At 43.1% G+C, this 17,396-nt stretch overlaps 1 protein-coding gene across 1 annotated transcript in view; it reads left to right on the forward strand.

Annotated features, from left to right (window-relative positions):
- Positions 1 to 528: 528 nt before the first annotated feature.
- The window catches only part of LOC100606199 (dpy-19 like C-mannosyltransferase 1), a 108,533-nt gene continuing 91,665 nt past the window's right edge, over positions 529 to 17,396 (forward strand). Inside the window, exon 1 of the mRNA XM_030795781.1 lies at positions 529 to 981. Coding sequence (XP_030651641.1) covers positions 684 to 981 — 298 coding nt within the window. The 5' untranslated portion in view covers positions 529 to 683. The remainder of the gene's footprint in view (positions 982 to 17,396) is intronic.

Consider the following 17,396-nt stretch of genomic DNA (forward strand, 5'->3'; position numbering starts at 1 on the left):
CAGCGGCGGGGCCGACCAGGCGCCCAGGGCGCACGCACAGCGCCCCTAAGTGGCCGCTCCGGGCGCCTTCTCCCTGCCCCGCCGCGTCTCGCCTGCGCGGGCTCCACGCGCAGCCTTAATAGGCTCCGAAACTTGAATCAGCGCCCCGATCCCGAGAGGGCTCTTCCTTCGGCCCCATCAGTCCTACAATGGAAGGGGGGCCGCCTCCGGAAGGCCGTCGGTCCCCGCGTCCTCGCACCGGCCGAGCCCCGCGCGGGCGCCGAAGAGGTGTGGGTCGCCGGGCGCCAGAGGGGTCGGGCCCCGCCTGCGCCGGAAGTCCGCGCGTGCGCGCTGGCCGGCCTGGAGCCCGCGTCCGGCGCAGAGGGGCGGCGGGGGCGGGGCCGCGGCCGCTTGCAGGGTGTCCCCGCCCCCGCCCCCCGGCGTTCCGTGGTCGCCGTGACAACCGGAGCGGCGGCAACGGCGGCGGGCTCGCAAGTCCGGCGCCGCCTCCCGGCGGTACTGCCAGGCAGGCAGCAGCCGCCTGGCCTCCGCGATCTCCCCGCCTCCCGGCCCGCGGGGAGGGACGGGCCCGCCCTCCCCCCGCCCGCCCGCTGGAGAGTGAGCTGCGCCCAGCCGCCCAGCCAGCCCGCCGTTCTCCGGCCGCCGTCCGGGCGCGCGCAGCGAGCGGGCGCGACTATGCCAAGATGGTCCTGCAGGCGCGGAACAAGCACCGGGAGGCGGCTCCCAAGCCGCCCCAGCCGCCCCGCGCCTCGCAGTCGCCGCTGAGGGGGGCGCCGGACGTCGGCGCCGGGGAACCCGGGCCCGAGCGCGCGCCCCTGTCCCCAGGGCGCAAGGGCGCCGCGGGCAGGAAGGGGCCCCGCGCGGAGCCCGCCGCGCCGCCCGCCGGGGGCGGCCTCGGGGGGCGCCTGGCCGCCCGGCTGCGCTGGGCGCTGGGCCTGCGGCGCGCGGGGCGCGGCCGGACCTGGACCACGCTCCTGTTAGGTGAGCAGCCCGAGCGCGGGCGCCGCCGGGACGCGGAACTTTGAGGCGCGGGCCCCCTCCCCTCCCCTTCCTTCCCCTCTTCTCCCGCTTCCGCCTCGCCGAGCCCCGCCGAGCCCCGCCGACCGGACCAGCCAGTTTGCAGCCCTCTCCGACTTTTTCTCTGGGACGTTCTTACCTTCTCCTCCCCCCAACTCTCTGGCTCAGCTCTCCTCGCACGCTTCCCACCCGTGCTCTGCCTGGGCTTTAAAAGAATGGCCCGGGGATCAACAGCTGCCTGGCCTGCCCGCGGGCGGCAGGTCTGCGCTAACGAGACTTGGGCGCTGCTGATTGGTACGACTGGCCGCCTTCCCGTTATCTCGGCCTCTGACCGCCAGGATGGTTTGCTTTGGCTTGGAAACGATTCCGTGGAGCTCAAAGCAAACGCACGTTCCATGTCCTAGAGAGTTGCTTAAACTTACAATTAAATTTTAGCGTACTTTTTTCTTCCTGGCCGCAAACGCCGCCGGTGGCACTTTATTTGTGATTCCTCTCGACACGTCACTTTCTAGGTTGTGTTGTGTTTGGAGCGCCCGAGCCTTAATCCTCCCTGCTGGCCTGGGAACCTTTGGTGAGGAGGGCTCTCCTTCCCTCCCTCTGCCATGCACCAAATGGATGATGTGTAATGATGTGCTGGAAAAAAAAAAAAAAAGTTGAAGCATTCATATGTTTCGGACTGACTTCAGGTTTCCTTTGTTTCCTGGTTGGCATTTCGATAAGGCAAGTTATAGCAGTTTGGATAACAGGCCTAATTTTTCTAAGTCAACTAGTGAAATGCTGTTACATTACTTTTTCTATATGCCTCAGTGGGCTTTTGGCTACTGAACTATTTAATTACTGTTGATTTATCCCTTAGTATATTTTCAGATTCCCTTAGTGACTCAAAGTTCCCTTAGCCAGGAGTTGGGGTCCAGTATAAGTCAAGGAATAGGACACAGCAAATTGACTTCCCCTGAGATCACAGCCACCGCTAAAAGCCACTCAGTCATAAAGAGCCAGTCATCTCTGTGAGTATGTTTTAATGGGCTCAAGAAGGTTGTTCTTAGGGTACTTTTTTGTCCCCCATTGCCGATTCAAGCATAGAAAAACTAAGTTTGTTTTTGTTTGTTTTCCAGCACATCCCCCCCCCCTTTTCTTTTTCTCAGTAGCAAGCTTGAAAAGCTGGCTAGTATGCAGGTTAGAAAAGTTCACCTTGGGGAGGCAGCACGATACAGTGGATGAGGCAGAGCCTTCAGATCTAGTACACAGCGGTTGGTTCAGTTTGGTTTAAGTTTCAGGTTCCTTTGTGAGTCTTTCGTTCTCTGCTAGTGGAGGGTTATCACATGGCGAATTTACTCCACAGGGATCTGCAGGGATCTGTTAAGGATCATAACTAAAAGGGGTGGGTGATACATGGGAAGATACTTTGTGTTTAGAGCACTTGACACATTGTAGTTGCTGTAATAAAAGCAAATGTGTGATGCTGATTTGAGATCTGATGACAGAATGGAGTTGCATTTTTATTGAATGACTAATATAAACATTAACCACTTTGTAGTAAAATATAGAATGGCATTGCTTCTACAGGGATGTTACAATAACAAATCTTAGAATAATGATATTTATTGCTATTTTCTGCATATTTTCTTTTTTGATTGCCTTTCCTTTGAATCTTCTTTGGGTGGATGCATGACTTATATTTGGATGACATATCTTTGGATTTAGTAATGCCCATACCTAAATACAGTTTTGTATTAATGTAACAGTATAGCACGTTGCTTAACTTGCCCCTTGGAGCATTGAAAGGAGGTACAGTGAATGTGGTAGATTGTATTCTTGGGTGTACCCTGGACCATAGCCATCAGATGTATGGAAGTTGGATGAAGAGACCCAGGTCTAGAGACTTTCTGTCCATGTTAACCCTCTGCATGAGGCCCCAGGGCACCTTGAGAGATGATTCTGCTGAATGATTGGACCTGGGTTGCTTCTTTCTGGCTTTGTACCCTCATAAACTGATGTCAGACCTATTTCTTCCCCACGATTATGCCCTGCCACAGCATCAAAAACCACTCAGATCCTGCAGAGAGGAGCAGAGTTTAGACATTTTTGAAAGCTGCTTTATTTCCTGTTTTCTTCCCCCCTCCTAGAATGAGTGAGAGTTAAGCTGACATTATACAGTATTTCAGTATGGGACTTTAAAATAGCTGTTTGGTTTTCCACATTGCATTGCATATTCTTTTGTTCATCAAGAGTTCATTTGTAACTGATCAAAAAAAGAACAATTATAACAACTAAATATTAAGCTAGACAGAAATGGGTTCATTTCTGTTTAGAAAGTAATTTTGAAACTTGAAACTCCGTGATAGAAGCACACATTTTTAAGAGTTAGAAACTGACTGGGACTTTCCTCCATAGGTTCTAATCACTGATGAGGAACTCACTGCCTTCCAACATGGTCTTTCCACTGTTGGGCAGGGCTAAGCATTGTTGAAAAGTCTCTTTTCATAAATATATGTTTTTCTTATTTTGGGGCATTATTTGCTACTTATTTAGTGGTAACATTTGTAAAGAGGGGTTCTTGACATGTTTATTTTTAGAAGTTTCAACCTGATAGCTTCCTCTTGCAGAGGCAGCTGTGACATACTAAGAACCTTGACAATGTTTCCCAAACTTTTTTGACCACAGCCGACATTGTAACAATACATTTTATATTAAACCTGTTCACACTTCCACAATGCAACTCAGTACATATATGCGTAAGTCTATATGTCTGTTGATCTATTTATGTATGCCAGTGCTCCGTCAGGAAACAATTGTGGTAGTAAAAGATATACCCATTAGACATGCAAACAAAGCATGTCTGTGGTAAAAGACTAACATGAGATACGATATACAAAACAATAAAAAAGAACCTGAGTATGGAAAAAGTGGATGATAAAAACTACCTTTTCCCCCCTTTGCATTAGTCTTGTTTGACTCATTCCCATTACCCACCTGGTTCCTGTGGTCAGTGGCAAGGGTACCCCTGCTATAACCTGGTTCTTTATTGACAAGGCTTTGCAACCTCAGCATTGTGGCATTTTGGGTGGGATAATTTTTTTGTTGTGGGGGCTTTCCTGTGCACTGCAGGATTTTAGCAGCATCCTTGGCCTCCACCTACTAGATGTCACTAGTATCTCCCAAGTAGTGACAACGAAAATGTCTCTAGATTTTGGTCATTGTACCCTGGGAGGCAAAATTGTGTCATTTGGGACCACAGCTTTTATTCTCCACAGCTTAAGAGAGCCTTGAAGCCCATATGATAGGAAACACTTGCGACTTCTTAGAGGCAGAAGTGGTCAGAAACTGGGTGGAGGCAGAGAGTTGAATCTAGCTGTTGGGGACTATATGGGGGGAGCAATGTGGTGTGGTGGAAGCAGCATAGCCATTTCAACACTGGCCTACATTTGAATCCTGTTTCTGCATTCAAGCTGTTCTACACTCCCTTAATATTTCTCACCCTTAAAATTGGGATAATCAATGCTTTGTCTGATTATGGTAAAGAATAAATGAGATAATACATGTAAAATAGCACAGTAAGTTCATTCATAGTCAATCATACCCATATCACTGAGCATCTACTAAGCCAGATGCTAGTTGGTTGGGCTAAAATGTAGAATGAGACTCTGTCACCCCTACCTTCATGGAACTTACATTCTGGAAGGGGGGATGGTAAATAAATGAAAATAATTGCACATTGTAAATGAGTGCACTGCAGGAAAGAAACAAGCTGAGATAAAAAAAAAAAAAAAAAAAGGAAATACCCACTTTAAGTACGGTCAGGAAAGGCCTCTGGGGAGGTAGCCTTAAAGCTGAGACCAATAGAAAGAAAAGATATCAGCTGAACAGAAGAAGAGGGAGTATTGTGAATAGCATGTGCTAAAGGTAGGACAGAGCTTAGCATGTTGAAAGAAGAGAGGGTGGAGGTGCATCAGAGTGAGATGGGCATGGACCAGATCTTGAAAAGGAGCTTAGGTTTTATTCTCAGTGCAACAGGAAGCCATTGAGGAATGCTGAACAGGAAGAGAGTGACATGATTAAATTTTTACTTTGAGAAATCTGCTCTTGGGAAAATGGGCGGTTGCACTACAAGGACAAAAGCAGAGAGACCCATGAGGAGGCTGTTCAGGGACCTAGCAAGAGGGTTGCTGGCCTGGATGAAGGCAGTGGCTGTGGAGATGGAGAGAAATTGGTCAATTTGAGTTGTATTTTGGAGATGAAAATGATAGGACTTATGAATTGGGCTTGGATTGAGGGAAAGGAAAGAGTTATGAATACTTCGTACATTTTTGGCTTCTCTAATTGGGTAAATAATGCTGGCATTCACCAAGATAGTGAAGACTGAAGACTAGGGGTATGGATGAGAGAATGGGTTTGAAGGAAAAGGTCAAGAATTTCATCTTGGACAAGTTACTTTTGGGACATTTGTGAGATGTCCAAGTAGAAATGCCAATCAGTGGTGGGATATGAGAGAAAAAGTCTGAGTAGAGACATACTATAGGGCGTCATCAGCAAATAGGTGGTTTTCACATTAATGGTAATTGAATTCGTATTCCCATTGAACTTCTATTTCCATACTTATGGGAACAATAGCATCTTATACTGATAGGGGGCTTACTCTTTGCCAGGCTTTATTAGAAGTGCTTTAGATAAACTCATTTAACTGTTAACTCAGTCCTCACCATGACACTATGATTACTGTGCTTGTTTTACCACGTGGGGGGAATCTGAGGCACAAAGATATTAAGTAACTTGTCCAAGGTCACCCCTAGAATGTAGAAGGGCCAGGATTGGACCCAGGCAATGTGTTTCCTAAGTTCATGCTCTTTACTAGTATGCTATATTTCATCTCCTCTAGGGGGACAGTACAGCAAAAGAAGTGAAGCCCTAGAGTCCAATTCTGAGAAACCCTAACATTTTGTGCTCAATAAATGTTAGTTTTCTTGTTTCTTCCTTCTCCAGGAAAAAGAAGGAAAAGAGGGTCATACTTAGAGATACAGGAACAAGAAATAGAAAGAGCATATTAGGGGTGGCATAAGGGCCAAGAAAAGCTAAGGAAGCATGAGGCACAGGGACACAGGCCATCTTGGTGTACTTGCTTTCAAACAGACACGTAGACCCAACTGAGCACCAGCTGTGAGAGTGTATTTATGTTAATTCATAGAGGTCATGCCAGTGGGAATTTGGGATTTTAAAGAATTTCTTTAATGTTTACAGCCATTTCTTTTTCTTTCTAAAATAGACTTCTGGCTAACTCTAAAGAATGTTTATAATCACCTAAACATATTTTATTATTAGAAGATACAGTTAGAAGTTTTCTGAATATGTGATGCTCATTAGCATCCAAATAACAAATTTGATGAGTTTAGTTTATATAAATATAAGCATATGTTATCTATTTGTGATTGATTTTTGGCCAATAATATGGCATCAATACTGAAAGCACATACAGTTTTATTTATGTACATATGGGTATTTGGATGTTGCTAATATTTGAACAGTTGCTGTTATGCATTGTAAATAGTTATCCTATTAGGCTGTATTAATTTCTCTTAATGAGTGTATTAGGTATATTAATGTTTCTTAAAGTTCATGCTAATAAGGCACAGTTGTTCCTTAGTATCCCCGAGGGATTGGTTCAAGGCCCTCCCTCCGATATCAAAATCTGCAGATTCTCAAGTCCCTAATATAAAATGGCATAGTATTTGCCTATAACGTACACACATACTCCTGGATACTTTAAATCATCTCTAGATTACTTAGAATACCTAATAGAATGTAAATGTTACATATATATTTGTTATACTGTATTGTTTAGGGAATAATACCTGTATTTGTTCAGTACAGATGGATTTTTTTCCCCCTACTATTTTCAATCTGAGGTTGGTTGAATCCACAGATGTGGAACTGACAGATATGGAGGACTGACTAAATCTACATTGTCATAGAGACCATAAACCTGTATACATATTTCCAAATGGGGTAGCTTTAGGCTTTATTATTCATATGTTTAATCCTAAATTCCTGTTTTGCTAGCTCTTTTGCCATCAGCTTGTACTTTAGCCAAACCACTGGGACATTACTCTTCCAGGGGAAGAGGCTGCTAGTTTTATTTAGTTACTGTTAGAACCGTTTAGTTATAATGGTTACTAGTCATCAAAGCTAGTAAAAATTATGTCTATACCTGGGTCCAGATGTTGTTTAATCTCATAAACGGCAGTCTCATTTCATAGGGAAGATCAGTTCTCATGGAGGACCTTTCATAATTCAGTCAAGAATCATTTGAATATAAATACATTTAAAAAGCGGAATAATTTATTTTCAGAATACATAAATCTACAATTATTGTAGCATGTTTTTGTGCTTTAATACTGCTTTCTATTTTCTCAGCATTCTCACTATTATTTTTTTTCCTGAGAGCTCTTAATAGCTGTTTGTGTTTTTCTGGCATCTTCATATTTGTGGCTGATTGTAAGGTGTGTTTTTCAGCACGATCACTATCACATAAAGAGTGTTTGGATGGCATTTTGTAATTTTAACTTTATTAAAGCAGCAGTTGTTAACATAATAGCGTAGCTGTCACCAAGACCACTTACAGAAGTTCTAGTGTGGTTTATTGTACTGATCATGAACGCATGTGATTTTATCTACTAGTTTACAGTAGCACTAATTGTAAACACAGTTTATAAGTCACTTGACCAGTTACTTTTGAAAACTTGTCACCTAGACAAATTATTAGTTTAGGGAGATTGGTGTAATTGAGAAGAGTGAGGCTTTATTCATATTTTTAATACTAAAATTTGCCCAAAGTGCTACTACTCTGCCCTTTGGGCAAATACTTTTCCTATTTCCTAACAGTAATTACTACTTTTTATAATATAGCTTTTCAGTGCTGGAGTTGTCAACAGCAGAATCTTTTTCTGTGGGTTTTCATATTAATCATTAAGTTCTTATGTAATTGCTTTCCGCTAAGTTTAAAAAGTTGTTGTTTTTTGAAAATGAGACCTTATTTCTCACTCTTTTCTCATCTTTCATATCCATGGGAATGTTATAAAAATGTACAACTTAAAGGTTACCTCCTAGACTTTTCCTGTTGAGAAAACTAAAGTAGGGCCAGGTGAATGGCCCAATGTAATTACTGAGTTCAGCAGGTGAAGTTTGGGATTGAAGTTGAGGTCTCTTGGCTTTGTTAATTACATCTGTGTAAAATTGTAGGTTTCAGATCTGAAGTCTAAGGCATCTGTCAAAGGCACATTAGTGGGAAGTTGACCTCATGTGTCCCAAGACCCTAGAGCTCTTTTGGCAAGAGCACTGCTTTACTGGCTTCTGGTTATTTGGGGGAATCACTCTTTTACATCTTTATGGTCAACCTATCAGTCTCCGGGTTTTTTTTTTATATGATTATTTTTGAAAACTATTTAATCTGAATTTTTTTGTGTTGGTTGGTTTGGCAATGATACAACACCACAGTAAAATAGTAAAAAACTGTCGCAGTTTTCTTAGTCACTTAAAAGATAAGCAAGATTTATGATATCCAAGGGAAGCTTGCAATTTGAGGGGAATGCATATCTTACCATTGGAATGGGTTATCAGTTAATGAACTTGTTAAATCTCTTGCTGAATATGATAGACCTGGATGTGTGTTGTAGGTGTGTGTGGTTCTCTTTTTACTCTAGTGGAGAGATGCAGATTCTACGCTTTTTCCATTAGGTTTACTAAAGTTTTACAACTTCCCTGTGCATGCTCAGAAGCAGATCATATTATCTTGGTTGTGTATCTTATCTAGCCATTTGTTCTTAAAATAATAAAATGCATTTTTTTAATAAGGAGAAAGTTACTTTATGAAAATTACTAATGTAGATTACTGTTTGATTTTGAAATGTTTGTGTCAGAGTCATTTGAATCAGAGCAACTCCATTTCGAATGGAGGCTGGGTAAAATAGGGCTGAGACCTACCAGGCTGCATTACCAGAAGGTTAGGCATCCTAAGTCACAGGATAAGATGGGAGGTCAGCAAAAGGTACAGGTCACAAAGACCCTGCTGATAAAACAGCATGCAGTAAAGAAGGCAGCGAAAACCCACCGAAACCAAGATGGCGACAAAAGTGACCTCTGTCGTCCTCATTGCTCATTATACACTAACTGTAATACATTAGCATGCTAAAAGACACTCCCACCAGTGCCATGACAGTTTACAAATGCCATGGCAATGTCAAGAAGTTAGGCTATATGGTCTAAAAAGGGGAGGAACCCTCAGTTCCAGGAATTGTCCACCCCTTTTCCAGAAAACTCATGAATAATCCACCCCTTGTTTGAATACTATAAGTATCCTTAGTCCAGCAGCCCAAACTGTTCTGCCTATGGGGTAGCCATTCTTTATTCCTTTACTGAATGAACTTGCTTTGGACTTGCCCTGAATTCTTTCTTGCACAAGATCTAAGAACCCTGTCTTGTAGTCTGGATCAGGACCCTTTTCTGGTAACATTTGTATTCATATTATGTGAGGATAAGACTTTTAAGGGAAATTAGAATTTATTGTCTTCAAAACACTTATGTTGAGTAGTTGTATTAAGTATTGCCTACTTTAATATCTGTACATATATACATATTTAAAATATGTGAACATTTACTTAGTGTATTTCTCTGTTTAGAAGCCTAATTATATTCCCCTTTGGGATGGTGATATATACTTTCCATGCTCTCCTGTTTTCATACACTGTATTCACTTTAAAATAAACCATTTTGTCCTTGATGCTTTTGTGATTTCTAAGGCATTTCCTCCTGTGTGCCAGTGCATCCTCTTCGTTGAATGTGCTTAACATCTTCGAGCCTGAGCTTGGAGTCAGAGAAACCCAACTCTCCTCCAGGCCTTGCTGTATCCCAGTCATGTGCCCCTGAGCCTAATGGGAAAATAAGACCCATATCTGCCTCAGAGGCACCCCTGGATCATTTTTGCTTAATATGTGAAAGGGCTCTCTAAACTGCAACTGACAAACAGATGTTAGACATTTTCATTGTAATTAAGTTTTCTAATTTTTTCTTAACTGTTGGAAAGCACAGTTTTGCTTAATGCAAAATATATGGAGGAGATTCTGATTAACTAAAGTTGTCCTTAAAACCATCATCACGTAGACCACTGATTTCTAGATCTTACTAGGGGCAGTAGTTTCTTCAAATCATGACTGAATTTTATTTTTATTTATTTATTTCTTGAGACGGAGGTTTGCTCTTGTTGCCCAGGCTAGAGTGCAATGGCGTGATTTTGGCTCACTGCAACCTCCGCCTCCCAAGTTCAAGTGATTCTCCTGCCTCAGCCTCCCAAGTGGCTGGGATTACAGACATGTGCCACCACGCCCGACTAATTTTGTTTTTGTTTTTGTTTTTTAGTAGAGACGGGGTTTCACCATGTTGGCCAGGGATAGTTTCGAACCCCTGACCTCAGGTGATCCACCCGCCTCGGCCTCCCAAAGTGCTGGGATTACAGGCGTGAGCTATGGAGCCTGGCCTTCATGACTGAATTTTAAAAGCAATCTTGCTTCTCACTTTGAAACTCAATATCTCTATTAATAGAGTACATTCCTTCTTTTCCAATTCAAAATAGATTTCTTTCCCTATTCAAAATAGAAAACAAATTAAAACTGCCGAACCTACCAAGGCTTTGTAGTTCGGGGAGCAGGAAAATAAAAATGAAAACAAAATTCTCAGAAAATAGCTGTGCAGTCCACCTGGGAGAGTACAAAGCCCAGCGTGTTAGTGATAACAGCTGTAGGTAGCTACTCAAGGTCGTTAAGTGCTATAGGGATGGAGACAACCAAAGAGAAAACCCTCTTTTTTTTTTTTTTTTTTTTTGTGTGTGTGTGTGTGTGTGACAGAGTTTTGCTCTTGTTGCCCAGGCTGGAGCACAATGGCGCAATCTCGGCTCACTGTAACCTCCACCTCCTGGATTCAAGCGATTCTTCTGCCTCAGCTTCCTGAGGATTGAGTAGCTGGGATTACAGGTGCCTGTCACCACGCCCAGCTAAATTATTCGTATTTTTAGTAGAGATGGGGTTTCATCATGTTGGCCAGGCTGTCTTGAACTCCTGACCTCAGGTATCCACCTGCCTCGGCCTCCCAGAATGCTGGGATTACAGGTATGAGCCACCGTGCCCGGCCAACCCCTCACTTTTATACTTGGTGAAAATGAGACTCTGAGAGACTGAATAACTTGAAAGTCATCTAAAACCTAAGGAATAGTTCTTCTTAAGAAAGACTTTCTTACCAGGGAAGTAAAATAATTTGAGTTCTTTCCCTTTCTTAATCATTATTTTCAGCTATCATGTTTTGCCAACCTCTCCCTCAGCGTATCTTTTGAATTTACTTATATATTTCCCTTTTCCTTATAAAGCCCATTTCATCCCTAGTCTCCAGGTCATCTTACTCCTGGATTGTTACTATATTCTTCTTATTGGACCTTCTGACATAATGACACTGCTTCTCAAAGTTTGGACTGTATAAAGTCACCCAAGGATGTGTTAAAAATGTAGATGTCCAAGCCCCAAGTGAGATCTGTTGAATCAGGATCTCTGAGAGTGGGGGCCCAGAAATGCAGGCTTAACAAGCTCCTCCTAGGTCGGTTTTCTTTACCTTGGTTGCACAATCACCACCCCCCATGCCAGACATAGTAATGTGGAAAGCTCCCAGGTGATTCCAGTGTGCTGTCAGTGTTGAGACACTGCTCTTTAAAGTGTCTATGAATCACCTCAGGCATCTTGTTAAAATGTGGATTGGGAATCAGGAGGTCTGGAATGGGACCTGAGACTCTGCATTTCCAGCTACTCCCAGGTGATACAATTACTACTGGTTTCCAGGACACTGGGAGTAGCAAGAAGCTGATTCTCACGTTACATTTTGTGAAGATCTACCTAGATTGTGCCCCAGTCATTCTCTGTACCAATGATAATCAACCTTGACTGTATGTCAGAATCACTTGTGAATATAAAAAAAAAAAATCCTGGAGTTCAGATTTAGGGGCCCTGGATTTATACTCAGACACCTCTTATCTTTAGTGCCACTGATGATTCTAATGCAATACCAGGGTTTGGACCACTGTGGCTCTCTATTGCTGCATTATGATGTTGTCTCTGAAACTTGCTTGGTTTCTCTGTTGACCAAGGTCAGTGCTTCTCAACCTTCCACATAATGGCATGCAAAGAAAATGGTAATATTTGTGTGGCACAGTGGGGTAAATAGATGGTATCTTCAAAACCAGGAAGTTACTGGCCCCAGGGACTCTGGCTTTCTTATTCTTGGCACTTCCAGGCCTACTAGCTGGGAAAATCTGGCTCTTGCTGTTCTTGGAGTGCTGAAAGCCTGATGTACTGTGTATATAATGAGTGGACCTTCAGTAAATATTAGACATTATTGTCATAATTATTCATATTCTAGATCATCAGTATAAGTGGTGGGAATTCTTTTATCCAAGTCCAATATCTGGCTGTATCGTATTTGTCTTTTCTGGCTGTTTGCCATAAATCCACACCTCAGTTATATCCATGTCTTGAGGCTGCTACTCCCACCACCTCCCCCATCTTCTTAACCATCTTAGTAAACCAGGCCCTAAGGTCATTACTGATCTGCCTTCTCAGGTTTCTTATAGTTCTTAGACTTTATGCCATCTGCTTGAGTGCTTAATGTGTTCTCTTATTATTTTATGTACCTAAATCTTATCTCTCAAAGATTTTATCTTTAAGGGCAAAGATACTGGCTAATGTTTCTTTAATGTTCTTGGTTCCTAGGAAAATGTGTTGTGCATCTAACAGGCATTTAGATACTTGTTGGCTTTGAAGCTACACAAAGCAATCCACACAAAAATCTAGGCACTAGAAGGAGGAAGAAGCTGAGCTTGTGGGATCTGTGACTGCTTTCTGTTTCTCAAGCTGGATCCTAAAGAATGTCTTTTCATTTGTTCACTATATGGAAACTGGGCTTTGATTCCAGGTACTTTAATTGTATTGTATATATAAAAATATTTACCTTCATGTAATGGGAATGCTTCAAATAATTTGGATTGTTGAGAAAGTATCTTTATGTGTTAAGGTTTTTGTTTAATTGAGTGCATTCTATAATTTATCTTATGTGATTGTAGGTAATAGTAATTTAACCGTTTAACTCAGCGAAGTGCCAGGCATGATACTAGATAGTGTAAGGATGAATTACACACAGACTCAGCCTTGAGGCCATTGCATTCTAGCAGAGGAAACCTGGTATGTGTGTAACTAGCTATTTAGGTGCTGTAATAGTGGTATTATAGCTAGCATAGCTGGACAAGCAGTACAAAATGCCACATTTGAATTCTTTTGATTTTGAAGGACAAATTACAGATTTTTAAGGCAGGAACAAAGGCACAGAATCATTAAAGCACTTGGGATTTTAGGGGATTGTTGCCCAGTGCATCTAGAATGAAGAATGTGTGGTGGGATTGACTGGAAATAGGCCAGTGTGGGCTACATGTTGTGTGTAATGGGAAGTCATGGGGCTTTTCAAGCAAGGGGATGTGATGCTTAGAGGTGTATGTTTCGAAATTGACTTCACCCCCTAGGATGGATTGTACTTGTGGGGCAGGGAAACCAATACTGATGATTTCAGCTTCTGGAAAGAAACTTTAAAACTCAAAACAAACCCTTGTAACAGTGAGAAATGGCTAGTAATGTTAGGAAGGGATTGGAAATAGAACTTGTCAAGCTTGATGTGAAAACTTTATCCAGATAGATTTAAGGAGTGTGCTTAACTTCTTTTTATGTCATTTTGTCACTTGAGGGTTAGTAATGGCAAAAGTCTTTAGCATGCTTTAGGTACAGATGAACCTCAATTTAGGAATAGGTTGAATTTTTAAGTTTTCACTTATTCAACATGATAATGCATATCATTTTGGACTTAGAATACATTTCTTCGGCCGGCTGCGGTGCTCACACCTGTCATCCCAGCACTTTGGGAGGCCAAGGCGGGCGGATCACAAGGTCAGGAGATCGATACCATCCTGGTTAGCATGGTGAAACCCCATCTCTACTAAAAAATACAAAAAATTAGCTGGGCGTGGTGGCAGGCGCCTGCAGTCCCAGCTACTCAGGAGGCTGAGGCAGGAGAATGGCGTGAACCCGGAAGGCGGAGCTTGCAGTGAGCCGAGATTGAGCCACTGTACTCCAGCCTGGTCGACAGAGCAAGACTCTGTCTCAAAAAAAAAAAAAGAATATATTTCTTCATATAAATATTGTTACAAGACAAGGTCATTAAATGCCCAGTATAGGGAAGGAGGCAGCTCTGTCACGGTGGAAGGAGCTCAGGCTGGGAATTAGGACACCTAGGTTCAGCCATCTCTAGCCACTTACCAGCTATGTGCCTTGGGGGGAATAGCCTCTTAGAAGCCCACTCTTTCATTTGTAAAATGCTGATAAATACTCACAAGCGTATTGTGAAAATCAAGTTTGTGAAGGTGTTTTGTGAATTTTAAGGCAAATACTATTTATGAAGTACATGTGTAAGAGGAAAAAAAATAATTTTTTTAACTTCTGGATGGGAACGTTGATTTGTGGTCAGGAACACACCTCAGTGGCTGCAGTTGTGGGAGAGCAGCCTGCAGGTTACAGAGAGGCACATGGAGAAGCCCACCCTGGCCTCATGGCGTCCTCGCACCTTGGGGAGGAGAAAGAGAAAGGACAGTGAGTCTCAAACTTTAGCTTGCCTTAGACTCAACTGGGGAATCTCAAAATTACAGATCCCAGCATTTGTACTTCCCAGTGACCCTCAGGACGGCATCTAGGAAGGGCCCTGGCTTGGGGTAATTGGGAGGGGAAGGGGTAAGAGCAGGCGGGGGCCTGGGTGCTGGTGGTGAAAGGGTGACTCTGTAGGCTCAGACTCAGACCACGCCACACCGGTTGCAGTCAAGAGATCTTTATTGGAGGAGTCCGAGGGAGAGCCGAAGCGGAAGAAGAAAGAGAGCGAGGGCTCTGCAGCCTCCGTCTTTTATGCCTAGGGACATTACGTGGGGGTCGCTGGTTGGCTGAGGGGCTGGGTCTAGGCTTAGGCGGGAAGGCGTGACCTCTGATTGGCCCTCTTTTGGCGGGTTCAGACAGTGCCGGGTCAAGGAGGGGAGAAGAACCTGGAACCGGCGCCATTAGGGTGCTCTTGTTACCTAACAGGTGGGAGACGGAATGAGGTTTGGGGACTTGGAGGATGGTTTGTTCAGTGTCTTCGTCTTTCCTTCCGCCCTGCTCTCTGCTGGCCAGACATGAGGGCCTGGGGTGGGAGAACTCCCCTCCCCACTTGCCCAGGACACTAGATTTATTGGGAAGAACAATGGCTTCCAGGGAGCTGGGGCAGGAAGGAAACGGCCACAGGGAGCAGGCCGGCTGGGGACAGGGAAACCTCTCCGAGGGGAGTGTCCGCCCCGCCCCCAGCACCAAGGCGTCCGGGACCTGGGACTTGGGACCCGTGCCCCACTGCGAGAAGGCAGGGAGCTGGCTGCCTGTAGAACAGGTGTCTAATCTGCACAAAGTAAATGGGGGCTCCATTGGTGAAAAAGGATGACGTGTGTGTGTGTGTGTGTGTGTCTGTGTATCAAAATATATTCAATTGAGGTTATTAGGACATGATTTTGGATTATTTCATTCCTCCCCTTAATTATATCAAGCTTTATGCATTAATTCAGCAAACACTTGAGCGTGCTCAGCTTTGTGCTAATAAGTACTGTAGTAAAGTTTGGTAAACGTTTCTACCCTCAGGGAGTTACAATCTGTTTTGTTTAAACAAGAGTCTAGTAACAGGAGATGAATAATTTTCAATAGAGTCCTCTCAAATCCCTTAAGACTGAAAATTGATATAATGTGTCATATAGTCTGGCGAAAATTTTCTTTAATCAGAGAGTTAATGCAGCATCCTGTAGAGTCTAATTTAGCTTTAGATTGTAGGTAATTTCTGTGCTTCCAGCAAAATTATGAACCTTACAAAATTCTAGCCATAAGGATTGCGATTTTTTTAATTAGATTACATAGCAAACCTTTCCTTGAACACCTTTTTCTTACAGAATAGATTTGGAATTTTTAAAAATATATTTTATGTTCTGATTTTTTAAAATGCCATATTAATCTTGGTTCCTTAGAATGTAAAAAAATGGCATATGTGTTTAAGTGGAAATAAATGGACTATCAATTTTGTTACACTCTCAAAAACGTCGATAATCACTGGAATAAACTTAGAGAAAATCATTTAAAATATTGTTTTCTGTAGGCAAGAAGGCAAGAAAAGCTCTTTAGGGGTGCCTTCAGAAGTTTTTGTCATTTTCCGTTTTTATTCTTAAATTGTATGCTCACAACTCAGTATTTGCTTTACTGGGACTTTCTTTTTTTTTTTTTTTTTTTTTTTTTTTTTTGAGTTGGAGTCTCAATGTCACCCAGGCTAGAGTGCAGTGGCGCGATCACGGCTCACTGCAAGCTCCGCCTCCTGGGTTCATGCCCTTCTCCTGTCTCAGACTCCCGAGTAGCTGGGGCTACAGGTGCCCACCACCACGCCCGGCTAATTTTTTTTTTTTTGTATTTTTAGTAGAGATGGGGTTTCACCTTATTAGCCAGGATGGTCTCGATCTCCTGACCTCGTGATCCGCCCGCCTTGGCCTCCCAAAGTGCTGGGATTACAGGCGTGAGCCACTGCGCCCAGCCAGCTTTACTGGGACTTTCATGTTCAAGTGACATATGTATATGTATTTCAATTTTTAAGTAAGATATATCTCCAAATTTTATATAAAATTAATAGCCTCTATAAAATATACTTCCTATATCAACAGATGAATTACAGCATTGTTTCTGTTATATTTAAGATTAAAAAAGAAAGAAGGAGGGGAGAGTAGGAATACTTTAGGGTAAGTAGGCCTAGGCTTTTGTTTCATCTGTTCCATCCTCGTTCTACAACAGCCATGCAGTGCAGGGCAGAATTCCTGAGTCCAGCCTCCCTTACTGGGTTTACTTGGTGTGCATTCTTATGCAAGTTACTCAGCTACTCTGTGCCTCAACTTCTAGTCTGTATACTGTGGAAATATTTGTAGATATGACATAAGGTAGTTGTGAGGATTTATCTGGCTAGTACAAGTAAAGTACTTATAAAGTGTTGGGTGTGTAATAAGCATTCAAGTGTTAGCTCCATTGTTCTCATCATTGTTACTAAGTTGAAATGAAAAAAGGAATTCAAAACATTGGGCAAATGATGAATGGAACCTGGAGACTGTGAAAGAGTGTCAGGAACTCCAAGTGTTGTCCTTGTGTATTGTCTAAAAGGCACCAGAGGCCTTTTGCACCTCCCATCCTTATTCTGAGAAAGCGAGGTATTTTAAG

This window comes from Nomascus leucogenys, chromosome 17, assembly GCF_006542625.1.
Source record: "Nomascus leucogenys isolate Asia chromosome 17, Asia_NLE_v1, whole genome shotgun sequence".
In the NCBI taxonomy this organism is placed as follows: Eukaryota; Metazoa; Chordata; class Mammalia; order Primates; family Hylobatidae; genus Nomascus; species Nomascus leucogenys.